The following is a 27,136-nucleotide window of genomic DNA, read 5'->3' on the forward strand; positions in this document are numbered from 1 at the left end:
ATCTGAGTGGGTACATGAATAGGAAGGGTTTGGAGGGATATAGGCCAAGTGCTGGGAAATAGGACTAAATTAATTTAGGATATCTGGTCGGCATGGATGAGTTGGACCCAAGGGTCTGTTTCCGTGCTGTACATCTCTATGACCCTACTGAGGGCCCAAGAGCAGGTACCACAGACTGGGATCGCTTTTGGGTCCCTGTCAGAGCCGGGTATTCTAAAATCACAAGGAGCTGACCAAGAGCCCGTTACCACACGTGGAAGGACCGAGACTGAGACGATGCTGACTGAAGGTGTCTGACGAATGGAACAAAGACATTATGGGGAAAGCCACGATCAGGTTGTGAGCGGTTAAGGTGTGGAGGGCAGGGACAGGCTCAGCTGAAACTTTCGGGAGGGAATTGACTCCCTGTTGGAGGAAGGAAGGTCACGCAGTGAAGGCAGGAGAATAACACGACTCGCTGATCTGGATCGCGCTGGCTGGCCTTTTATCTCAACTCCACGAGTTTGGCTGCATTGGCGAACCCTGCAGTTTTCGAGTGGGGGATCTGTCGGATGGGGAGGCAATACTGTCAGGGGTCCCCAACCTGCTGGAAGAAGCTGCACTAGGTATCAAACACACAGAGCTGGCCAAAGAGACTGCCAGACAGACCCCACCCCAGCCTGAGAAGGGTTCGTCCCCCGTGCTTTCCCCCCTCTAGGTCCCTAACAAACCTCCTTTGGAAGGTATCACTGCTTCCATTGACAGCACTTCACAGCAGCTTGCAGTGTCTCAGCATTATCACCACTTTAGTAAGACAAGATGGAGGACCAGAATTCCACCATTTGGTCCAACTAGCCTGAGACACCACTGGATCATGGCCGATAGGATTCTCAGCCCCACTCTCCTGCCTTCTCCCTGTAACCCCTGATCCCCTTTACTAATCAACAACCTATCGACCTCCTTCTCAAATACACTCAATGAGTTGACCCCCACAGCCTTCTGTGGCAGTACGTTCCACAGACTAACCAGCCTCCAGCTGAAGGAATTCCTCCTTATCTCAGTTCAATTGGTTGTCCCATCACCCTGACACTGTGCCCTCGGGTTCTCGTCTCCCCTAATGAGGGAAGCATCTTCTCTACATCCACACTATCCAGGTCTCTCAGCATTCTGGAGGTTACAATGAGATCACCCGCACACCCGCTCGCGCGCCCTCCCTCCCCCTCGCCCACCCTCCCTCACGCTCGCGCACCCTCCCTCACCCTCGCGCACCCTCCCTCACCCTCGCGCACCCTCCCTCACCCTCGCGCACCCTCCCTCCCCCTCGCGCACCCTCCCTCCCCCTCGCGCACCCTCCCTCCCCCTCGCGCACCCTCCCTCCCCCTCACGCATCCTCCCTCCTCCTCTCGCACCCTCCCTCCCCCTCTCGCACCCTCCCTCCCCTCTCGCATCCTCCCTCCCCCCTCGCACCCTCCCTTCCCCTCACGCACCCTCCCTCCCCCTCTCGCACCCTCCCTCCCCCTCACACATCCTCCCTCCCCCTCTCACACCCTCCATCCCCCTCCCTCCTCCTCTCACACCCTCCCTCCCCCCTCATACCCTCCCTCCCCCTCACTCACCCTCACTCATCCTCCCTCCTCCTCTCACAACCTCCCTCCCCCTCTCACAACCTCTCTCCCCCTCTCACAACCTCCTCCTGCTCTCACACCCTCCCTCCCCCTCTCACACCCTCCCTCCCCCTCACTGACCCTCCCTCCCCCTCACTCCCCCTCCCTCCCCCTCTCACAACCTCTCTCCCCCTCTCACAACCTCCCTCCCCCTCTCACACCCTCACTCACCCTCCCTCCCCCTCCCTCTCACAACCTCCTCCTGCTCTCACACCCTCCCTCCCCCTCTCACACCCTCCCTCCCCCTCACTCACCCTCCCTCCCCCTCTCACAACCTCTCTCCCCCTCTCACAACCTCCCTCCCCCTCTCACACCCTCACTCACCCTCCCTCCCCCTCCCTCTCACTCACCCTCCCTCCCCCTCTCACACCCTCCCTCCCCCTCTCACACCCTCCCTCCCCCTCTCACACCCTCACTCCCCCTCCCTCCCACTCTCACACCCTCCCTCCCGCTCTCACACCCTCCCTCCCCCTCTCACACCCTGCCAATGTCTCCACCGTTCACTGTGCCAGTACAGAGGCCTCCTGCTCATTACAAACAGCACCACACACGCGGGAAGCAGGTCTCTCTCTCAAATAGAGTCCTTCAGTTAAACCTGCCGTATTGCCTTGCCAAAGCGCCAATAACTGGGACGAGGAGTGCCAGTTTCGGGGCAGGGGCAGACTGTCAACATACCCACCCTCCTGCCCAGTGCCCCGATCCAGCGTCACTCACCGTCTCTGTGATGTACGTCTGTATCCCATCAGCGTACTGCAGGGCATACTGATCAGAGTTACTCTTGTTCCAGCTACAGGTGAAGGAGAAACCAGGTCAGAGTCCAGGACAACAACCCCGGCCTCGAATGAGCTCGGGGTGAATTGTTCAGGGTTCTTAATCATCGCGCCAAGTGAGGGAGTTTGACCTGCTATGTGGATAATCACCAGCAAAAGTTCACGACAGGAAGGGGAGGTATTAGCATTGAGTTGACGTGGAAAACACCTCTGGATCAGGGAAGGAAGGAATTACATTTATATAGCACCTCTTGTGCCCTCTGGACATCCCAAAGCCTATGACAGTCCCCAAGGTGTTTTGCAGTACAGTAATGAGGTCAGCTGAAGCCACGCTAGAGGCAACATTCCCTTTCCGGGTTAGCTTAACCTCCTCAGGAAAGTGCTGCCCTTACCACAGAATGTGCCCAAGTCGACTGGCACCCCTCTACCCCTCACGCCCAGGCCGGGGGCGCTGATCGCGAAACACAGAAAACCCTGGAGTTTCCCAGCAGGCTGGGAGCTGGCCATGGAGGGAGCAGAACACGCCAGTGGTTCAGTTCCAAGGAGTGAGGGTGTTCAGTGTTAACGCTGTCTGCATCTCTCCACAGCCAGGCTCCCACCCACGGGGTCATTTCCTGATTATTTTCAGCAGCTTCCCTTTGGCGACCAGAGGTGGTGGTGGTGGTGGTGGTGGGAAGGGCGAGACAGCACACTTCACCATGGGCTGAATGGCCTCTCACACACTGTGCTCCTATAATCCACACAGCCCCACACGGTACATGTTGGCATTTATTTCAAACCAAACATTTTGAATCGCCCGACAAAGGGCTGGGCGAGCCATTCCAGGGCTCTCTCGAACACTGACTGGGGTGGACCATGCCCGGTTATGTTTCCCTCCATTGTAGTGTTCACATTAGCATCACATCCAAACAAAGGTAATTCCATAGTGAAGATAATTACCCAATTCTACCCCCAGGGAAGCGCCTTCACAACACTGCCACACTCGGTTGAATGCAGCCTTGATTTCCCTCTCCCCTCCCCTCTGTCCATGTCTGAACCCAAGGCTGTAATGAGGTCAGGAGCTGTGTGGTCCTGGTTGAACACAAACTGGGGGTCACTGAGCAGGTTATGGCTGAGCGGGTGCACTGTTGGTGACCCCTTCCATCACTTTCCTGATCACCGAGAGTAGGTGGGAATTGGCCGGGTTGGATTTGTCCTGCTTTCTGTGTGTGGGACTGACCTGGACAATTTTCGACATTGATGGGTAGATGTCCTGGAACAGCTTGGTTAGGGGAACGGCAGGTTCAGGAGCACAAGTCTTCAGTGCTATTGCTGGGATATCGTCAGGGCCCACAGCCCATTGTAACTCCACTGTCTCCAACCGGTTCTTGATATCATGTGGGAGTGACCGGACTTGGTGAAAGACTGGGTCAAGCACAGGGCGTCAGACAGTCTCTGAGGAGCAGGAAAGGCAACCCTGACAAAGGGTTTCGCCCGGAAACGTTGACGCTCCCCCCTCCTCGGATGCTGTCTGACCAGCTGGGCTTTTCCAGCACCTGCAGACCTTCCTGTCTCCAAGTGGTGAAAGATTGGCATCTTTGGTGCTGGGGACCACCAGAGGGAGGGAGGGATGGAGGGACAGAGGGATGGACGGAGGGAGCGAGGGATGGACGGAGGGAGCGAGGGATGGACGGAGGGAGCGAGGGATGGACGGAGGGAGCGAGGGATGGACGGAGGGAGCGAGGGATGGACGGAGGGAGCGAGGGATGGACGGAGGGAGCGAGGGATGGACGGAGGGAGCGAGGGATGGACGGAGGGAGCGAGGGATGGACGGAGGGAGCGAGGGATGGACGGAGGGAGAGAGGGATGAACGGAGAGAGGGAGGGATGAACGGAGAGTGGGAGGGATGGACAGAGAGTGGGAGGGATGGACAGAGAGTGGGAGGGACAGAAAGAGGGATGGACGGAGAGAGGGATGGACGGAGGGAGAGAAGGACGGAGGGAGAGAGAGAGAGAGAGAGAGAGGGGGAGTGAGGAAGGGAGGGACAGATGGACAGACAGAGGGAGGGACCGAAGGTGTCAAGCCAATTCAAGCATCCTTAACGTTGTGATGCTTCTTGACTGACAAGAAGATGGCCGCCACCAGTGACATCACCACGAGGTCATTGTCCCCTCACTATTTGGGATAGTCTGGCTAAGGGCCAGGGCCCACAGAACAGGACACGCTCAGGGCTCCAGGTACATACAGCAAAGCAGGGCTTACTCTGACAGAGCCTACAGAATAGGGCAGGACTCGGGGTGAGACTCAGGGCAAGTCAGGGTTCAGGTTGGAGCGGGGGAAGAAGTCAGAGTTCAGGCTAAACTGCTGCTGTTGCTTGTCACTATGGTCACAAAAATTAGACAAAGGGAAATCAAAGGCATTTCAGGAGAATAACGCGTCAGGCCCTCTTTTACTTTGAGCCTGTTGGGTGAACGAAGCGTTAAGTGGAGACCATCCTGGGCTCAGTGTTCCCTGGGGTTTGGATCCCTTGGGAGACAAAGGGTTACTTACACATCGCAGACCTCCTTTAGGACGGTCGACAGGGGCTTTTTCTGTGGGAATCCAGAAAGGAAAAAAGAAAACCGGGTTAGTCCAGAATGGCACAGGCCGCACCTAAAAGCTCTCGCCACTGCCCAGCCCAATCCTGTGTCTCCCCCCACCAACCCTCACTCCCACTCAGTCAGCCCAGCCCAGCCACACTGCAGCTCAATCCCTTCCCCTGGCCGTTGCACACCATTAGCAGGGAGTTCAGCAGAGAGCCCGGCGCCAACACATTTCCCCTTCCTGGAGGTCACACACAAAGGTGATGGCACAGGCCCGAGATCGCCCCACACATGCACCGGACTCTGTTAGAAAGTTCTCATCTTTCCTCTCAATTTCCCTTCTCCCCACACCCAACCCCCAACCTCCTCCTGACCTCAGGACCCCACAGCCCTGCCCTCCTGTATGGCCTGTACACAGCCACTGTGTCACCGCACTCTCAGGGTGTCCTAGGCCCAACCATCTTCAGAGACTTCATCAACCACCTTCCCACTATCGTGAGGTCAGATCGTGCAGTGTTCAGCACCGTCTGTGACTCCTCAGATACTGAAGCAGTCCACGTTCAACTGCTACAAGATCTGGAGTACAATACGCAGGCTTGGATAACTAAGTAGGCCGTAATACTCTCAACAGTCCCATCTCCAACATCTCCTGGATTACAGGGACGGGTCTGGGTGAGATGCTGTTCAGAGACTTATTGGGGGCGGCACAGTGGCTCAGTGGTTAGCACTGCTGCCTCACAGCACCAGGGTTCCAGGTTCGATTCCAGCCTCAGGTGACTGACTGTGTGGAGTTTGCACATTCTCCCCGTGTCTGCGTGGGTTTCCTCCGGATGCTCCAGTTTTCTCCCACAGTCCAAAGATGTGCGGGTCAGGTGAATTGGCCAAGCTAGGTGCATTAGTCAAAGGGATATGGGTCTGGGTGGGTTACTCTTCAGAGGTAAAAACAATGACTGCAGATGCTGGAAACCAGATTCTGGATCAGTGGTGCTGGAAGAGTACAGCAGTTCAGGCAGCATCCAAAGTGCAGCGAAATCGACGTTTCGGGCAAAAGCCCTTCATCAGGAATAAAGGCAGTGAGCCTGAAGCATGGAGAGATAAGCTAGAGGATGGTGGGGGTGGGGAGAAAGTAGCATAGAGTACAATAGGTGAGTGGGGGAGGGGATGAAGGTGATAGGTTAGGGAGGAGGGTGGAGTGGATAGGTGGAAAAGGAGCTAGGTAAGTAGGACAAGTCATGGGGACAGTGCTGAGCTGTAAGTTTGGAACTAGGGTGAGATGGGGGGGGAAGGGGAAATGAGGAAACTACTCTTCAGAGGGTCAATGTGGACTGGTTGGGCCGAAGGGCCTGTTTCCACACTGTGGGAAATCCAATCTAATCAAGACAGAATTTAACCATCAACCCTTGACATTTAATAGCATTACCACTGAATTCCCCACTGTCCTTTGTGGTTAGCTTTGATCAGAAACTGAACTGAATGAGCGATATAAATACCGTGGGGCTACAAGAGCAGGTCAATGTCTAGGAACTCTCCAGTGTGTAGCTCGCCTCCTGACTCCCCAAAGTCCATCCACCATCAGGAGGGTGGTGGAATACTCCCCACTTGCCTGGAATGGGTACAGCCCCAACAACACACAAGAAGGTTGACTCCATCCAAGACCCTCTGACTGGTATCCTAACCGGAGGGGATGATGGCTGAGTGATATTATGGCTGGATGGTTAATCCAGAGACTCCGGTGATATTCTGGACCCGGGTTCAAATCCTACCACGGCCGATGGAGGAATTAAAATTCGATAAAAATCTGGAATCTGTCCATTGTCAGAAAAAAACCCACCTGGTTCACTAACGTCCTTTAGGCCTACACGTGACTCCAAGCGCACAGCATTATAACTGACTCTTTATTGCCTTCTTGGCAATTAGGGGTGGACAGTAAGTGCTAGCCTGGCCAGGGATGCTCACAGATCATGAATACATTTAAAAAGAAACTTCATCACTTAACAATATTCAGCTGATCATCGCCACTGCGCAGTGGCAGCATTGTGTTGGTTGCTATAACAACAACACCTTCCAAACCCACAAGCACCGACCTCGAAGGACAGGGGCAGCAGAAATGGGAGAAGACTATCCGCTCCAAGGCACTGGCCAATCAGGAGCAAGCGATGTATCCTAGCCTTCCCAGTGATGCTCACGTCCCACAAAATGGATACTGGGAAGTGAAGCTCCGAAGGTGGATATCACAGACGAGTGATTTGGAGATGCCGGTGTTGGAGTGGGGTGGACAAAGTTAAAAATCACACAACACCAGGTTATAGTCCAACAGGTTTAATTGGAAGCACACTAGCTTTCGGAGCGACGCTCCTTCATCAGGTGATAGTGGAGGGCTCGATCGTAACACAGAATTTATAGTAAAAATTTACAGTGTGATGTAACTGAAATTATACATTGAAAAATACCCTGATTGTTTGTTGAGTCTTTCATCTGTTTGAATACTGTGATAGTTTCACTTTCATGTGTAAATCACAAATGCAGGGTTACACTGTATTTGCTCAAAAACTGCATGAATTCATGTAAAACACTGTTATCTCACTTTTTAGATTAGAATCAATCTAAACCTCATGGCATAGACAGAGAACACAGGGGGCTAACACCTTCAACATATTGTCTAGCTATCACCATTGTTAACAGCTAACCCGAGAATGCAACTTTTTAAAAAAGCTTTTGTGATTTACACATGAAAGAAGTGAAACTATCACTGGATTCTAACAGATGAAAGGCTTAACAATCAATTTTTCAATGTATAATTCCAGTTACATCACACTGTCAATTTTTGCTATAAATTGTGTGTTAGGATTGAGCCCTACACAATCACCTGATGAAGGAGCGTCGCTCCGAAAGCTAGTGTGTTTCCAATTAAACCTGTTGGACTATAACCTGGTGTTGTGTGATTTTTAACTTTGAACACAGATGAGGAGTGAGTATGTTCGGACAGAGTATGTGTACCAAATGAGTACTTCCCAGGGTTTGGGAAGAGACTGAACCAGTTGTGAAAGGCGCGCCGTATTAGGTGGCTCTCTGATTGACGGAATCATCATCAGACCCTGTTCCACCTGATTCCGATACATTCGCAACACAACTTCACTCAAATTACTGCCACCCCCCCCCCAGCTATTCCAGATCTGACTGACTAGAGGGACGGTGTGAAAGAGGAGTTTTTCGGGGTTGCTGAAGTGTTGAGACAGTCCGCCTGCTTTCTTACCTGATCGAGGTCGATCAGCTGAGGGTAGGCCCCAGGCATCTGCACGGCGATCTTCACGATATCCTTGGGCAGTGGCATGGTGGTTTCAGTCTAATGAGGCCCAGGAGCCTGCTGACTTGACTCGACTCGGCTGGGACAAGGAAAAAACCGGGGTCGGTTCTGTGGAAAAATCAGACAAAACTGTGCTGTTTGTGGCAGTGAATCTTTTATGGCAGTTGCTTCTTTTATTGGAGCATCTCAAATTGAGAATTCAGGAGGAGGAATACCCCAGAGATGTGTAGGCCGGAGGTCATCAGAAGACAGACGAATTAAGACTGCTGACTCATTGGGGAAGGAAGCAATCAGCGAAGGAAAAATGTCCCACACATGTTGCATCCAATATTTCCTCTGACTGACTAAAAAATAAATCTTCAAAGACCTATTTCCCTCCTCTTCCCCATACGTGCTCTCTAGGCCACACTCCAGCTCTGTCTGTATTGCACATTCGGCGAGCCAGAGGTGGACCGAAGGGAACAGGAAATGGAACGTTCTGCCCGGTCAGAACCTGCCCATCGGTCCTCGGTGACCTCTTGCTGTACTGAGACAGTGCGTGGGGCTCTGACAGTGCCCGGTGGACCTTCAGATGCCCTGCAGTGCCATCTTAAGATGCACGTTAGTCAGCCAGAGGCAAAGAAATATTTAACTAAATATAACGGGATTTGAGGGGACCGGCCTCCATATTTTGAAAGGGCCCTGTCGACAATTCAACGGCCAGCAAAGGAAATGCTTCAAAGCGAAACAGGTTGCATTTCTGTGGCACCACTTACAACGTTTGCAGCAAGTTAAGTGCTTCCAAAGCGCGGGTATTGGAGAAACGCAGCAGGCGACTTGAATGAGGGGATCTCCCACTAACGGCAATATCCCCAAGGCCAGATGATGCGTTTAGGTAGGGACAACAAACCGACTCGCTCTCTTTGGAGAGGGTGACAAAGGCCCTTTTACAACCATCGCACCTCCACCTAATCTCTCAGCCTGCCCTTCCAACCGGGCAGCACCCCCTCAGTCCTGCACTGAACTATCGGCTCAGACATTGGACTCCAGCTTCTGACCCAGGCGGCAGTGCTCCACACCCGACTATTGGATTAGATTCGATTCCCTACAGTGTGGGAACAGGCCCTTCGGCCCAACAAGTCCACACCGGCCCTCCGAAGAGCAACCCACCCAGACCCATTCCCCTACATTTACCCTCTTCACCTAACACTATGGGCAATTTAGCGGGACCAATTCACCTGACCTGCACATCTTTGGACTATGGGAAGTAACCGGAGTACCCAGAGGAAACCCACGCAGACACGGGGAGAATGTGCAAACTCCACACAGACAGTCGCCCGAGACTGGAATCAAACCTGGGACCCTGGTGCTGAGAGGCAGCAGTGCTAACCACTGAGCCACCATGTTAGACATCATTCTGGCACATTCTACAGGATAATGTGGCACAGAAACAGACCCAACCAGCCGATGCTGGAGTTTCTGCTCCAACCAAGCTGCATTCCACATTTAAATCGAGCAGGGTCATTCTTTATTCCTTTCTTCCTCACCCTCCCCTGGAATACATCCATGTAATTTGCTTCAGCTGTGCTGGAAAAGCTCAGCAGGTCTGGCTGCATTAGTGGAGAGAAACCAGAGTTAATATTTCAGATCCAGTGACCCTTCCTCAAAATTAACTGTTGCAACGCTCCGCCAATCCCTGTGTAAGAGGATTCCTTTTAATTCCCGATTTTTTCGTGACCATCTTTCCTTGAAAACCTTCTGCTGCACTGTTTTGTTCGAGAGGAAACACTCTCTCCTTCCCATTCCAGCTAAACCTTTCAGAATGGATTAATCACTCCTCCTTTCTTTTCTTGTGAGCGAGAAAGACAAGTCCCTCCGCCGACCCTGTCCCGAAATGTGAGCCCCTGTATCAGCTATTGCCCTCGTAAATCCCTGCCCCATCTCCCGTCTCTGAATATACAATGACCAGAGCTGCACAACGTATCCTTGTGTGCCTGAGGATTGACAGAGTTCCAGAAGGGCCTTGCTCATTTTCAACTCTATCCTTCTACCAACAAAGCCTGGTGCTGTTCCTTGTTTTGTCTCAGTAGCTTTGTTAATCCACAGCTCTGGGTGGGGTGCCCTGCGGATGGTTGGCGTGGATTCGACGGGTTGAGTGGCCTGCTTCCACACTGTGGGGAATTCTATGTTGATTGCTCCTAACAGAAGCCCATCACACCCCATTTCCCAGAGGAGCTAAAGACTGCAACGCTGACTATTCTTCACTAACCGTATGCAATAATTCATTCTGGATGTAGGTTTGCTCGTTGAGCTGGAAGGTTCATCTTCAGATGTTTCGTCACCATTCTAGGTAACATCTTCAGTCAGCTTCATCCAGGGACCCATTGATGATGTTACCTGGTATAGTGACGAAAACGAACCTTCCAGCTCTGCGAGCAAACTCACATCCCGAACCTCACCCTAAGCTACAAATCTTCTCAAAACTCGCTAATAATTCATTTCAATGGTCAAGTTTTTGAAAGAGTTATGATTATAGATTGCAATGTCAACATTCATCCACGCTGGGTTAATGGTGGCGATGTTGGAGTTGGCCTCGGAAGAAGGCCTCTCTTGATTCCTCTCTAATCAGTCGTGGGATGAGGGCGTGGCAGCTGGGTCATCACTTATTGCCCACCCCATGTTGTGCTCGAGAAAGTGGCCAGCTTCTTCTGATGATCGTCGCCACCTTGGACAAAAAGGAACCGTTGGGAGGGGATTAAAAAAATGGCCGCCACCCATCAGGGAGGCCCAGGCAGCTCAAGCCAGTGGGTGGCAAGGGACAGACGGCTCATCTCACTGGGTGCAGGAAGCAGGAACTCCCAGGCAGAGGAACATTGGAATACAGGAACAGGAGGAGGCTATTCAGCCCCTCGATACTGTTCCACCATTCAATGAGATCACAGCTGATCTATGGCCTGACCTGTGGCACATGTCCCTTACGTAACAAAGATTTCAGATTCAAAATTAACAACTGATCCAGCAAATACTGCCATTTGTGGAAGAGTCCCAAACCTCTGCCACAACTTTGTATGTTGAAAAGTGCTTCCTAATATCTCTTCTGAAAGGTCTGGCCCTAAATTCTCTGACTATGCCCCCTAGTCCTAGAATCCCCAATCAGTGGGAACAATTTACCTTTATCTACCCTGTTTATTTTCGTGTTAATATCTTGAAGGAAGACCAGGCCTTTAGAGAATGGTGATCTTGTTTATTACTTTTTCTTAAGCTCTCTCCTTGAACCCCACATTCAGTGTTCAGGGAAGGTCAGACAGGGGAACCTCCCTTGACATCTCTGATGGGAGGCAGCTGCAGAATCACAGAATCCCTTCCGTGTGGAAACAGGCCATTCGGCCCACGCCGAAGCTCCGAAGTGTATCCCACCCTGACCCTGACTAATGCACCTAACCTGCACATCCCTGAACACTATTTGCAATTTAGCATGGTCAATCCACCCTGACCTGCACAGCTTTGGACTGTGGGAGGAAACCGGAGCACCCGGAGGAAACCCACGCAGACACGGGGAGAATGTGCAAACTCCACACAGTCAGTCGCCTGAGGTGGGAATTGAACCCGGGTCCCTGGGCGCCGTGAGGCAGCAGTGCCAACCACTGTGCCACCATGCCGCCCTAATCTTCCACCTGCTCTTCGGAGACCGGTTGCCAGGTGGCATCCACGGTCACCCAGTTAGCCCCAGTGAACCCGCTGTGGGTCATCTAGTGACCCCACCAAATCCAGCCCACACTGCACCCAAGGGCAAGCCCAGGAGGCCAGAATTCCCGACTTCCACTTCCGAGGGGGAGATTGCATTCGGGTTGCAAAAAGCCCTGAGATCCGGTGAAGTTAGGGGGTCGGCTAGCACAAGGAAAGCTGAGTTACAAATCATAGAATTCCCATGTGGAAGCAGGCCATTCGGCCTGAGTCTACACCAAGCCTCCAAAGATAGGGGTGGGGGGGAGGGAGCATGGTCACAAAATTTGCAAATGATAAGAAAATTGGTCTGATGGTAAAAAGAAATGAAGATGTTAGTGGGGACCTGCTGGAGGACATCAATAGACTGGTCATCAGGCTGTGTGATAAAAACGTGCCTTCAAGAGGGCTTTGTTCTGTTTGGTTCCTCCTGAAGAGTTGGGCGGGGGCTTGTAAACCTGGTGCCGAGGTTTCTGCTCCATGGAAAGGAGAGTAAATAGCTCTGGGTATTGCTTTAAATTAGACAAAGGCGCAGCATGGATGGTGGGGTCAGGCTCACACAGAGCCAGGGGTTCAGTTTTTCACTTTCAGTTGAAGTTGAGGTTGTGGGGTTGAAGCTGCTAGATACAGCTCTCTCTCTCTTTCTCTCTCTGCTGCTGGATTCCCCGTGTCGGGGTTCCTTCTCCTGGACTGGAGCAAGTGAGGGAAATCTATTTGGCTGGATTTGCCTTTGTTAAGGGTGTGTTTATGGGATGCTGCTGTATGGGAACAGCTGCTGATTGTTACTAGCGATCATTTTGTTAAATATTTCAGTAGAGTTTGTTTTTAATTTTAACGCTAAAATGAAGTGTTAAAGCCTTGCAGTTGAATTACATTTGGAATGCAGTGCCAAGATAAAAGTTCGGGTCCAGGGTCCACTTGACATCCATTTACTGAGATCCTTTTTCTTTGTTAAAGCTGAGGCATCGTGACGAGCTGTCGGAGGGGCACAGGAGGCTCCACATGAGAGAACCCCGGAGCTTCCCGTTAACAAACAAACCGTCTCTGCTGCATTCCTCTTTCTTCCCTCCCTCACTGCTCTGTCTCTGCTTGGGTGGAGCAATGTAACCAGAGCTTGATGCAGAGCTCCCTGCAGGATAGTTGCCAGCAGTCAGGGTGGGGATGGAGTGCAATAGCAGAGCAGGACCGTGACCAGACAAGTCCCAGCAGGTTCTGGCAGCGCACAGGCCTCCCTAACTGTTAACACACACATACAGGCTCTCTCATACTCACAGAGACACACACAGACTGACACTCTCATACTCAAAGACACACACACACTCTCATACTCACAGACACACACACAGAGACACACACACTCATACTCTCAGAGAGAAACACACACACATATAGACACTCTCATACTCACAGAGACACACACACACATAGACTCTCTCATAGTCACAGACACACACACACTCTCTCATACTCAGAGACACACACACACACATAGACTCTCTCATAGTCACAGACACACACACACTCTCTCATACTCAGAGACACATACTCACACAGACACACACACACCGAATCTCTCATACTCACAGAGACACACACAGACTGACACTCTCATACTCACAGAGACACACACACACTCATACTCACAGAGGTACACACACCGACTCTCTCATACTCACAGACACTCTCATACTCACAGAAACACATACACTCTCATACTCAGACAGACACACCGACTCTCTCATACTCTCTCTCTCACACACACACACACTCTCATACTCACAGAGACACAAACAGACACAGACTCTCACACTCACACACACGCACCTGTACTGACCGGTGTGGTACTGGGTCAGCAGGTACATGTACTGACCAGCGTGGTACCTGTACTGACCGGTGTGTCACTGGGTCAGTGGGTACCTGTACTGACTGGTGTGGTACTGGGTCAGGAGGTACCTGTACTGACCGGTGTGGTACTGGGTCAGGGGTTACCTGTACTGACCGGTGTGGCACTGGGTCAGGGGGTACCTGTACTGACCGGTGTGGTACTGGGTCAGGGGGTACCTGTACTGACCGGTGTGGTACTGGGTCAGCGGGTACCTGTACTGACCGGTGTGGCACTGGGTCAGTGGATACCTGTACTGACCGATGTGGTACTGGGTCAGTGGGTACCTGTACTGACCGATGTGGTACTGGGTCAGGGGGTACCTGTACTGACCGGTGTGGTACTGGGTCAGGAGGTACCTGTACTAACCGATGTGGCACTGGGTCAGGGGGTACCTGTACTGACCAGTGTGGTACTGGGTCAGGGGGTACCTGTACTGACCAGTGTGGTACTGGGTCAGGAGGTACCTGTACTGACCGGTGTGGTACTGGGTCAGGGGTTACCTGTACTGACCGGTGTGGCACTGGGTCAGGGGGTACCTGTACTGACCGGTGTGGTACTAGGTCAGTGGGTACCTGTACTGACCGATGTGGCACTGGGTCAGGGGGTACCTGTACTGACCGGTGTGGTACTGGGTCAGGGGGTACCTGTACTGACCGATGTGGCACTGGGTCAGGGGGTACCTGTACTGACCGCTGTGGTACTGGGTCAGGGGGTACCCGTACTGACCGGTGTGGCACTGGGTCAGGGGGTACCTGTGCTGACCGGTGTGGTACTAGTTCAGGAGGTACCTGTACTGACCGATGTGGCATTGGGTCAGGGGGTACCTGTACTGACCGGTGTGGTACTGGGTCAGGGGGTACCTGTTCTGACCGGTGTGGTACTGGGTCAGGAGGTACCTGTACTAACCGATGTGGCACTGGGTCAGGGGGTACCTGTACTGACCGCTGTGGTACTGGGTCAGGGGGTACCCGTACTGACCGGTGTGGCACTGGGTCAGGGGGTACCTGTACTGACCGGTGTGGTACTAGGTCAGGAGGTACCTGTACTGACCGGTGTGGTACTGGGTCAGGGGGTACCTGTACTGACAGGTGTGGCACTGGGTCAGGGGTTACCTGTACTGACCGGTGTGGTACTGGGTCAGGGGGTACCTGTACTGACCGCTGTGGCACTGGGTCAGGACGTACCTGTACTGACCGGTGTGGTACTGGGTCAGGACGTACCTGTACTGACCGGTGTGGTACTGGGTCAGGGGGTACCTGTACTGACCGGTGTGGTACTGGGTCAGGACGTACCTGTACTGACCGGTGTGGTACTGGGTCAGGGGGTACCTGTACTGACCGATGTGGCACTGGGTCAGGGGGTACCTGTACTGACCGGTGTGGTACTAGGTCAGGAGGTACCTGTACTGACCGGTGTGGTACTCGGTCAGGGGGTACCTGTACTGACAGGTGTGGCACTGGGTCAGGGGTTACCTGTACTGACCGGTGTGGTACTGGGTCAGGGGGTACCTGTACTGACCGCTGTGGCACTGGGTCAGGACGTACCTGTACTGACCGGTGTGGTACTGGGTCAGGACGTACCTGTACTGACCGGTGTGGTACTGGGTCAGGGGGTACCTGTACTGACCGCTGTGGCACTGGGTCAGGGGGTACCTGTACTGACCGGTGTGGTACTGGGTCAGGACGTACCTGTACTGACCGGTGTGGTACTGGGTCAGGGGGTACCTGTACTGACCGATGTGGCACTGGGTCAGGGGGTACCTGTACTGACCGGTGTGGTACTGGGTCAGGGGGTACCTGTACTGATCGGTGTGGTACTGGGTCAGGACGTACCTGTACTGACCGGTGTGGCACTGGGTCAGGGGGTACCTGTACTGACCGGTGTGGCACTGGGTCAGGAGGTACCTGTACTGACCGGTGTGGTACTGGGTCAGGGGGTACCTGTACTGACCGTTGTGGCACTGGGTCAGGGGGTACCTGTACTGACTGGTGTGGCACTGGGTCAGGGGGTACCTGTACTGACCGGTGTGGCACTGGGTCAGGGGGTACCTGTACTGACCGGTGTGGTACTGGGTCAGGGGGTACCTGTACTGACCGGTGTGGTACTGGGTCAGGGGGTACCTGTACTGACCGGTGCGGCACTGGGTCAGCGGGTACATGTACTGACCGGTGTGGTACTGGGTCAGGGGTACCTGTACTGACCGGTGTGGTACTGGGTCAGCGGGTACATGTACTGACCGGTGCGGCACTGGGTCAGGGGGTACCTGTACTGACCGGTGTGGTACTGGGTCAGGGGGTACCTGTACTGACCGCTGTGGCACTGGGTCAGGGGGTACCTGTACTGACCAGTGTGGCACTGGGTCAGGGGGTACCTGTACTGACCGGTGTGGCACTGCAGGAATTCCATGTTTCAGAATCTTGCCTCGATCTCATCGTAGATTCCCCACAGTGTGGAAACAGGCCCTTTGGCCCAACAAGTCTACACCAAACCTCTGACGAGTATCCCACCCAGAACCGTTCCCCTAATCTAAAATCATCCCTGACTAATGCACCTAATCTACACATCTCTGCAGACATGGCGAGAATGTGCAAACTCCACATTGACAGTCACCAGAGGCTGGAATCGAACCAGTGCTAAACAAACACACACACACACACACACACAATGTAAACACTGGCATATTCTTAACTTCGCCCATCCTTGAGCCTTCTCTATTTTAATCATGCCACCGTTGTTGGTTGTGCCTTCAGGTATCTAGGCCCTCAGCTGTGGAACACCTTCCCCAAAGCTCTCTCACTTCCTTAAAGACACCCAATTAAAAAATATTGCTTTCTGCACAAGCAGTTTGGCTTCATATCAGCATACATGGCTCAGTGACAAGTTTTACCTTAGCTGCGAGGCGCCCTGGGGATGGTTTACGACATTAAAGGGTGTAAATTACAAGCTGCCATTGCCAACAATTGCCTCGGCGACCGTTCCCCAGCCGACACTGCAGTTCGGCCATTTTGATACGCCAGGGACACAAAAGCCATGCGTCTTTGTCTCTGAACTGAAGGATGCTGGTACAAGGATGTCCCGGGGACAGGCAGTGACTTCTATTTAATTCGATTCAAGTAATCAAGTCATCAAAACAGGTTTCTGTTTCTACACAGACAAAACTTCCAATTTGTACCGTGACAAATTTAAACCTCTAGCACTAGGCCGGAATTTAAATGAGATTCATTTGAGTGGATGGAAGAAGGCAATTGTGTTTTTCCCTTTTCCCCCACCCCCTCCTCCATCTCTCATTAAGAAAATCTAGGTGAAGGGTCAAGGCCAGGGAGCAGGTCATGACCAAGGCCGAACAAGCTCAGGGCGGGAGTTGATGTGAAACAAGAAGTATTTGGATGAGGCCGAACGTAGATTGGGCGAATGTAAATCGTGAGGCGTGTGGCTTCAGAGGGAAGTGAGGAGAGGAGGCCCCGGGGAAAGAGCAGCTGATGGTGCAGCGATAACAACAGCCGAAAAGGGGAGGCAAGAGATGCGGGGGGGGGGAGAGCCATCGTTAAAAAGGGAAGGAAATAGAAAGGAAGCAATGGAGATGAGGTAACGGTGGGTGGAAAGCAACGCCCAGCTGGGCTGGAAGGTGAGGGACGTGGAGCTGCCCAGGGGATGGACTACAATCATAGGAAATATTACCCTCGGTTGTGGCTGAGAGTGATTTGAGGTGGAAGGTGAACATACCACCTTACAGGAGTAGGCCATTCTGCCCCCTCAAGCCTGCTTGGCCATTCAATGGCTGTTCTAATGATGGCCTCAACTCTACAGCCCCCCGCCTTAGCCTCTGTGAGAGCGTGTGTTAAAGGGAACAGACTCCCCTGGAGGTGGACAGTCCAACATTTTTAAAGTCCACCATTCTGAGGAAGGGTCACTCCACCCAAAATGTTAACTCTGATCTCGGGGCAACTTTTTCACTCAGAGGGTGGTACGTGTATGGAATGAGCTGCCAGAGGAAGTGGGGGAGGCTGGTACAATTACAACATTTAAAAGGCACCTGGATGGGTATATGAATAGGAAGGGTTTGGAGGGATATGGGCTGGGTGCTGGCAGATGGGACTAGATTGGGTTGGGAATCTGGTCAGCATGGACGAGTTGGACCGAAGGGTCTGTTTTCATGCTGTACATCTCTATGACTCTATGATCTCTCTCCACAGGTGCTGCCAGGCCTGCTGAGCTTTTCCAGCAATTTCTGACTTACAGCATCCGCAGCTCTTTCTGACTTTGGCTTCAATGTTAAATGCAGGCCCACTTTAATGGGACACCCTATTGAAAGGAGCTGACAGTTCACCCGAACGGGTTCCTATCGAAGTGAGGGTTCATTCACAAAATGAGGAAAGTTTTGACCTTGGTCTCAGCTTTAATCTTAAATTCATTCCAAACCTTTGTTATGTCTGTGAGGCTGCAGAGTACAGGCCATATTCCAACACTGCTTGCCATATATTTACAATGATGTTGCCAGGGTTGGAGGATCTGAGCTACAGAGAGAGACTGAATAGGCTGGGGCTGTTTTCCCTGGAGTGTCGGAGGCTGGAGGGGAGACCTTATAGAGGTTTATAACATCATAAAGGGCACGGTTAGGGTAAATAGACAAGGTCTTTTCCCTGGGGTGGGGGAATCCAGAACTAGAGGGCATAGGTTTAGGGTGAGAGGGGAAAGATATAAAAGAGACCTAAGGGGCAACTTTTTCACACAGAGGGTGGTACGTGTATGGAATGAGCTGCCAGAGGAAGTGGTGGAGGCTGGTACAATTGCAACATTTAAGAGGCATTTGGATGGGTATATGAATAGGAAGGGTTTGGAAGGATATGGGCCGGGTGCTGGTGGGTGGGACTAGATTGGGTTGGGATATCTGGTCAGCATGGACGGGTTGGACCGAAGGGTCTGTTTCCGTGTTGCACATCTCTATGACTGAAAGTGTTGAAAGCAAAAATTGAATTGGGAGCAGGACATGAGTCATATCAGGTCATGGCTCAGTGTGGAACACTCTTGTCCCCGAGTCTGAAAGGCACAGACCTGCTTCAGAAACTTCCACACCTCCACCCGACACTCCGGTGTGGGCCTGCTGTCCTGTCCCGCCTGTGGGAATTCACCGCTGTGTTTCCTACATGACAAGATTCTAAACCTACGGTGCCGGCGGTAAAGGACTGGGGCGGGGGGGGGGGGGGGGGGGGGGGGCAACGATCCAAGTTTATAAAAGGCACTAAAGAAAGCTCAATCAAAACCCAAGGCCTGTATAGTACGGGGCATCGCCAAGACCTGTATGGTACGGGGCTTCGCCAAGGCCTGTATGGTACAGGGCATCGCCAAGGCCTGTATGGTACAGAGCATCGCCAAGGCCTGTATGGTACGGGGCTTCGCCAAGGCCTGTATGGTACAGGGCATCGCCAAGGCCTGTATGGTACAGGGCATCGCCAAGGCCTGTATGGTACGGGGCTTCGCCAAGGCCTGTATGGTACAGGGCATCGCCAAGGCCTGTATGGTACGGGGCATCGCCAAGGCCTGTATGGTACGGGGCATCGCCAAGGCCTGTATGGTACGGGGCATCGCCAAGGCCTGTATGGTACGGGGCATCGCCAAGGCCTGTACGGTATGGGGCATCACCAAGGCCTGTATAGTACAGGGCATCGCCAAGGCCTGTATAGTACAGGGCATCGCCAAGGCCTGTATGGTATGGGGCATTGCCAAGGCCTTTTTGTATGGGGCATTGCCAAGGTTAACACAAGCAAAGATCACAGGTAAATGAGGAAGTATTCAGTGGTTGGGACAAGATCCGTAGAGGGAGTAACGTTGAAGAAAAGTGTGCGTTTGCAGCTGGGAGAACTGAGAAAATAATGAGGTAGGGCAGCACAAAGAGCAAGTTTTCCTCATTTCAACACAGGAAGGATTTAGGATGTAATCCATATCCTGTGAATGCCTACAACTGTCTGAAAACCGGGGGAAATCAGTTCACAATCGCTCCCAATATGTTCAGTATTATACTTGCAAAAAGATGCATGTACCTTGATGAGTGGGGTAACCCTGATTGAAAGTTAAGAGCCTGAAATCTTCACAAGGTGGACACGGGAAGGTTGTTTGCACTTGTGGGTGAGTCCAGAACGAGGGAGCACTGTTTAAAGGTTCAGGGCTCTCCCTCTCACAGCAGAAGGGAAAGGATCATTTTCTCACAGAGGGTGGTATGATGTTAAAATTCTCCCTCAGAAAGCAGTATAGGTGAAATCTTTAAATATTATTTTAAGGCCTAACAAGAATCTAAGGTGCCTGGAATTCAAAACCCAAACAGTTCAGCTGTGAAAGGTGACACAGACTAAATAGCCTACTCTCCCGCTCCTAATGTATGTGCTCAGTTTTGCATCAAATTTACAATTAAAATTTGCACACTTATAACAAGAAGCTCCATTTAATTAATCAGAGAGGTCTGCTTTGTGTAAAATTCATCCTCAACTGAGTAAGATCCCATAAATTGGATGGATGATCTGTTGATCGTTTCTTTGGAAGCGTCAGTACAGGGAGGAATGCTGGTGGGAAAGTTATAGGGTTCGCTCCCCTATAGGGCCGCAGCAACTTACAACAACAGCTGGAAGCAGTGAGATGGATTGCACTGGTTTAGTGCCTCCAGCAAGAGACAGGACCTCTGGGAACACAGCAGAGGATCCCTGAATCCATCGCCTCCAAACTGAAAAGGTAAGGCAGCCAAGTTGTAACTGAGAGGGAGGCCGAGGCCTGCAGTGTGTGGTTCAACATTCCATTTCTGCTTTTGAGGTTAATAAAGCAAACCACAAATTGCAGGGAGGCCAATTTGGATCGTTGCGTCGGTGTTAGCTCTTGGAACAACTTTCCCTGCATTCCCCCATTAAAATTCCGCCTGGTCTTTACCCATTAAATCTTCTGCTTTTCAAGTGCAGATCGAATCCCTTTCTGAAAAATGCTACTGAATCAGATTCCACAATCAATTAATAATCATAACTGACTCTGTCTCAATTAGTCATAGCGATGTACAGTACAGAAACAGACCCTTCGGTCCAACTCGTCCAGATATCCTAACCTAACGAATCCCATTTGCCAGCATTTGATTCATATCCCTCCAAACCCTTCCTATTCATACACCCATCCAGATGCCTTTTAAATGTTGTAATTGTACCAGCCTCTGCCACTTCCTCTGACAGCTCATTCCATACACGTACCACCCTCTGTGAGAGGAAGTTAGCCCTCAGGTCTCTGTTTTATCTTTCCCCTCTCATCGTAAACGTATGTGCTCCAGTTCTGGACTCCCCCCACCTGAGAAAAAGATCTTGGCCATTCACCTTACCTAGACCCCTCATGATTTTATAAATATTTTAGAAAGGTCACCCCTCAGCCTCTGCCTCAGTGTCCCAGGAAAATCGCTCCAGTCTATTCAGCCTCTCCCTGTACCTCAAACCCTGACAATGGCCTTGTAAATCTTCCCTGACCCCTTTCGAGTTTCACAACATCTTTCTTATAGCAGAGAGACCAGAATTGAACGCAGTGCACCAAAAGTGTCCTGTACAGCCACAACATGACCTTCCAATTCCTGTTCTCAATGCACTAATCGATAAAGACAAGCATACCAAACACCTTATTCACTATCCTGTCTGCCTGGGACTCCACTTTTGAGGAACTGTGAACCTGCACCGCAAGGTCTCCATGTTTGTTTAACACTCTCCAGGATCCCACCATTAAGCATATAAGTCCTGCTCTGATGTGCCTTTCCAAAATGCAGCACGTCACATTTATCTAAATTAAACCCCACCTGCCACTGCTCTGCTTTACTGGTTAATTATCTCAATGCTATCCTCTGGTTCCGGACTCTCTGGTAAGTGGACCAATTTTCTCTTTCCTACTCAATCTGAACCATTTCATATTTGAACATCTCGACCAAGTCAGCCTTTCCTGTCATCTGCTCCGAGGGAAAGAATCCAAGTGTGTCCAGTCTGTCCAGACTACTGAAGGGTCATCACCCTTTCCATTAATCTACCCTGCTCCCTCCTCACTCCTAAGTCACAGGCCCGATACACCAGCTGCAACCTAACTAGAGATTTATAAAAGATTCACAATCACTCACTTGTTGTTGTACTCTGAACCTGTTTGGAAAACTGTGGATTCCTAATCATTGCAGCCTCCTCAATCTATCCTACTGGTTGCAAATATTATTGTACCAGTCTTTCTGTCCCTGTCTTTTCACTGGCCATCTGCCTGGTTTCATATGGACTTTGCTCTGATGAGCAATGCCACTGGTAAGTGTATTAGCATTCCATAAACTCGGAATGTAAAATAGCACAGAGTCATGATCATTGCTACATTTGCTGTAATATGCAAATAAGACAGAAAATTAATCAATTTACTGGGCAGCTTTATGTAAACAGACAATTGGCACGGTGCTGCCTTTTCCAAGTTACTAGCCAGGTTTCTGCTTTTGTCCTCACTCTGGAAGCCATTACTTAGAGAGATTGACAATGACCTTTTCAACAGCAGTGAAACGGTAGCTCCACTCTGACAACCTGATGACACCTGGTTCAAACCCACCCTTCGCCTTTCCCCTCCCCCTGCTCTGAGCATCACACACCGAGGTATACACCCTGCTCGGCGACAGACTTTCAGAAGATTCCAGCCAGAGACCAGCACAATTCTCACTCACCCTGCACTTGACCCCCAATGCCCTGAGGGAGGGACTTCCAGGATTCTGACCCAGTGACAGTGAAGGAACTGCGATATATTTCCCAGTCGGGATGGTGAGTGGTTTGGAGGCGAACTAAGAGGGGGTTAGTGTTCCCATGTATCTGCTGCCCTTGTCCTTCTGGATGGAAGCAGTCGTGGGTTTGGAAGGCGTTGTCTGAGGATCTTTGGTGAATTTCTGCAGGGCCTCTTGTAGATGGTACACACTGCTGCTACTGAGGTGGAGGGAGGGGATATCCGTGAACGTGGAGCCAATCAAGTTGAGTTTCTCTGTCCTAGATGGTGTCGAGCTACTTGAGTGTTGTTGGGGCTGCCCCCATCTGGGCAAGACGGGAGTATTCCATCACATTCCTGACCAGCATTCCCTCCAATTATTTTCTTGGCTTTGCAGACGTCTGAGAATGACGTATGGTGGTGGCGTTTGGAAGCGGACAGTGGAGAGGTTGGGGAGTCAGGAGGTGAGTCACTCACTGCAGGTGCCTAGCTTCTGACCTGCTCTTGTAATAATATGGTGAGTCCAGTCCAGTTTCTGATCGATGGCAATCCCCAGGATTTCAGGAATTCAGTGATGGTCCTACCATTGTCAAGAGATCCTCTCTTTTTTGGGGATGGTCATCGCCTGGCATTTGTGTGGCATGAGTGTTACTCGCCACTTGTCAGCCCAAGGCTGGACAGTGTCCAGATTTTGCTACATTGGAATAGGAGGTGCTTCACTATCTGAGGAACTGGGAATGCTGCTGAACATGGTGCAATCATCAGTGAACATTCCCACTTCTGACCTTGTGATGGAGGGAACGTCGTTGATGATGCAGCTGAAGATGGTTGGGCCGAGGACACTATCCTGAGGAACTTCCGCAAAGATGCCCTGGAGCGGACGTGACTGACATCCAGCAACCACGACCATCTTCCCATGTGTCAGGTGGGACTCCAACCAGTGGAGAGTTTGCCCCCCCCCCCCCCGATACCCACTGACTCCAGTTTTGCCAGGGCTCCTTGATGCCACACTCGGTTGGATGCAGCCCTGATGTCCCTCTCCCCTCCCCTCTGTCCATGTCTGAACCCAAGGCTGTAATGAGGTCAGGAGCTGTGTGGTCCTGGCTGAACCCAAACTGGGGGTCACTGAGCAGGTTAATGCTGAGCGGGTGCACTGTTGGTGACCCCTTCCATCACTTTACTGATCATCGTGAGCAGGTGGGAATTGGCCGGGTTGGATTTGTCCGGCTTATTGTGTACAGGACATACCTGAGCGACTTCCCACATTGTCGGGTAGATGCCAGTGTTATAACGGTACTGGAACAGCTTGGTTAGGGATACAGCAAGTTCTGGAGCATCAGCCTGTAGTACTATTGCTGGAATGCTGTCAGGGCTGAGTACTCTTTCTCAGTATCACACAGAGTGACTGAACGGTTTAGAGACTGGCGTCGATGATGCTAGAGACCTCAGATATAAATAAACGCCTCGCCATGCTTGGTGTGTATTCCCTGTAGCTCAGGTGGCTTCAACTGAAGCTATTGCCCATCCACCATTTGGACACTACAAATGGAGCCAGCCATAACCACGATGAGTTGGCTCAAATTCCTGACTCTGCTTTGAGGTTTTTGAGTGTGTTTTAGCATACGGAACATGAGAAAGATTCTTGGCTTCAGGGCAACATCTGGGAACTGCCTCAGCCTCCTTGACCTCCACTTCTCGTCCTCTGTGAGGGGAATGGGAGTCACTCGCTAATCAGAACAAGCACCTTTTTGAGACCTTACAACACCATCACGGCCAGTGTGCGTAGCTCAAAACAGCTGCATGAGATCTTCTGAACCCACCTCAGAAAACACACAGGGCCTGACAGCCATACTCTGGGCCTCCGACAGTGTGGCACTTCCTTCACGGTGCACCGGAGAGTCAGCTTTAGGCCAGGTGCCGATGACTTTGCAGTGGGACTTGAATAGGAGTAGAGTTAGGCCTCTCGGGCCTTCGGTAAGATCATGGCTGCTTTACTTCCTCTCGCAGTAGCAGGGCTGGGGAATTGCAGCCGTGCAAATATCACAGTGAAACGCCGGGAGGCAGTTGGAAAGCTGCTTTCACGGGGGGATGACCAGAAAACCCAGCCTGTCTCTCCAGGCCTAACAATGAATTGCTCACGGGGATGTTCACAGAAGCTCAAAAGTTGTTGGGTATGTGGGGACATCACTGTCTCAGATCTGAGCTATCTTTCTTCTGAATATGATATACAGTTTCTAAAAGAACTGAAGAATCTTGTCTGATTTCATCATAAAACACTCAAAGACAGTTACGAGTCCTGGCCTGTGAAGAACTAGCTACCACCTGGAAGCCATCTTGGAACTGTGCACTTCCTCAGTTCCACATCGCTAAGCCATTCCCTCAAATGTCCATCCCCAGTTTCTGAAATCTCCTTCCCTAACCCTTTCTGTCTGTCCACCTCTGTCCAAACTCTCCTTAAAACGCGCTCTCTTTGACCAAGTGGCTTCTTGGCTGCTATCGATTGGAGAGGGAGGTGCACTTGGCTGGGGTAACGGGGTTACGGGGTTAACAGTGCCCCACACCATGGGGGGAGAGAAGGGGCAATCTCTGCGATATTCCACACCACAGCATCAATACTGGGAGATATCAGTAATATCCCACACCGCAGAAGCTGTCGGCGATATCCCACACCGCGGGAGATGTCGGCGATATCCCACACCGCGGGAGATATCAGTAATATCCCACACCGCGGGAGATGTCGGCGATATCCCACACCGCGGGAGATGTCGGCGATATCCCACACCGCGGGAGATGTCGGAGATATCCCACACCGCGGGAGATGTCGGAGATATCCCACACCGCGGGAGATGTCGGAGATATCCCACACCGCGGGAGATGTCGGAGATATCCCACACCGCGGGAGGTGTCGGAGATATCCCACACCGCGGGAGGTGTCGGAGATATCCCACACCGCGGGAGGTGTCGGAGATATCCCACACCGCGGGAGGTGTCGGAGATATCCCACACCGCGGGAGATGTCGGCGATATCCCACACCGCGGGAGATGTCGGCAATATCCCACACCGCGGGAGGTGTCGGAGATATCCCACACCGCGGGAGATGTCGGCGATATCCCACACCGCGGGAGGTGTCGGCGATATCCCACACGGCGGGAGATGTCGGCGATATCCCACATAGCGGGAGATGTCGGCGATATCCCACACAGCGGGAGATGTCGGAGATATCCCACACAGCGGGAGCTGTCGGCGATATCCCACACCGCGGGAGATGTCGGCGATATCCCACACCGCGGGAGATGTCGGCGATATCCCACACCGCGGGAGATGTCGGCGATATCCCACACCGCGGGAGATATCAGCGAAAACACACAGCGCAGGAACTATTGGCGATATCATACATAATGTGGTTAATACTGAGAACTATGAATGCCATTGCACATCATAGGAAATACAAGGTGAGATATTAGCAATATTGCACACCAGAGGGTAAATACTGGGACATATCAATGATATTCCCCACCACGGGACAATCACTGGGAGATAACAGCCACGCTGTCACTGTGGACCCAGGTAAGTACTGTACAGTTGATGGTTTGTACCCTTATCTGTGATAGCGAGGGGGAGCCAAAGAGGGGTCAGACAGAGATGGCCGGGAGCACTGAGACTGAGCAGAGGAGGAAGGGTGGTGTGGGGTGGGGGGGAGTGGGGGGGAACAGATAAGGGAAAGGACAGCCCAGGAGGAGGGAGTGGGAGGAACAGAGGAGGAGGGAGTGGGATGGTGCAGAGAAAATGGGAGGTCGAAGTATTGGTCAAAGGGCTGGGGTAAATGGATGGGGCAGTAGAAGGGGCAGGATAGTTGATGGGAAGGGGTTGTGGCAGAGTTTTTATGTGGGGGGGGGGCAGTGGCAGGAGAACGCTGAAGGATCCACATCTGAAGGATCCTGAGCCTCCATCTCTGCCACCTCCAGAGAGACGCCAACCCATATTCCCCTCCCCGGTCAGCCTTCCACAGGGACCATTCTCACTGGGACTGCTTGATCCAATCCCAACAACCACCCCAACCCCACAGCCTCAATGCAGTTCCCAACATCCCCCGCCACCCCACCCTCTCTCCCCCCCGTCACAGCACCATCCCCCACCACCCCACCCTCTCTCCCCCGTCACAGCACCATCCCCTGCAACCGCAGAAGGTGGGACACCTGTCCAAAAATCAGAAAGTGCTGGAGAAACTCAGCACATCTGTGGAGCTCTCTTCACAGCTGCTGCCAGACTGGCTGAGTTTCTCCCTCACTTCCCATTTCTGGTTCAGAGCTCCAGCGTCTGCAGGTTTTTTGTTTGATCCCAGTGCAAACAGCTGCCCATTTATCGCCTCCCTCCTCATTATCCGAGGTCCCAGACCTCACTTCCAGGTGAAGCAGCGATTTATCGGCACCTCACTTCACCCAGTCTCCCATATTCGCTGCTCACAATGTGGTCTCCTCTATATTGGGGAAAGGAAGCACAAACTGGGCAATCGCTGAGCAGAACGCCTGCAAAAATGACCCTGAGC

At 52.1% G+C, this 27,136-nt stretch overlaps 1 protein-coding gene across 1 annotated transcript in view; it reads right to left on the reverse strand.

Annotated features, from left to right (window-relative positions):
• elmo3 (engulfment and cell motility 3) overlaps window positions 1-27,136 on the reverse strand; it is a 116,112-nt gene that overhangs the window by 86,209 nt on the left and 2,767 nt on the right. The window contains exons 2-4 of the mRNA XM_060838261.1: window positions 8,228-8,386; window positions 4,943-4,983; window positions 2,358-2,430 (exon numbers count right to left, since the gene is read on the reverse strand). Of these exons, the coding sequence (XP_060694244.1) occupies window positions 2,358-2,430; window positions 4,943-4,983; window positions 8,228-8,305 (192 nt within the window). The 5' untranslated portion in view covers window positions 8,306-8,386. The remainder of the gene's footprint in view (window positions 1-2,357; window positions 2,431-4,942; window positions 4,984-8,227; window positions 8,387-27,136) is intronic.

This window comes from Hemiscyllium ocellatum, chromosome 17 (assembly GCF_020745735.1).
Source record: "Hemiscyllium ocellatum isolate sHemOce1 chromosome 17, sHemOce1.pat.X.cur, whole genome shotgun sequence".
Classification (NCBI taxonomy): Eukaryota; Metazoa; Chordata; class Chondrichthyes; order Orectolobiformes; family Hemiscylliidae; genus Hemiscyllium; species Hemiscyllium ocellatum.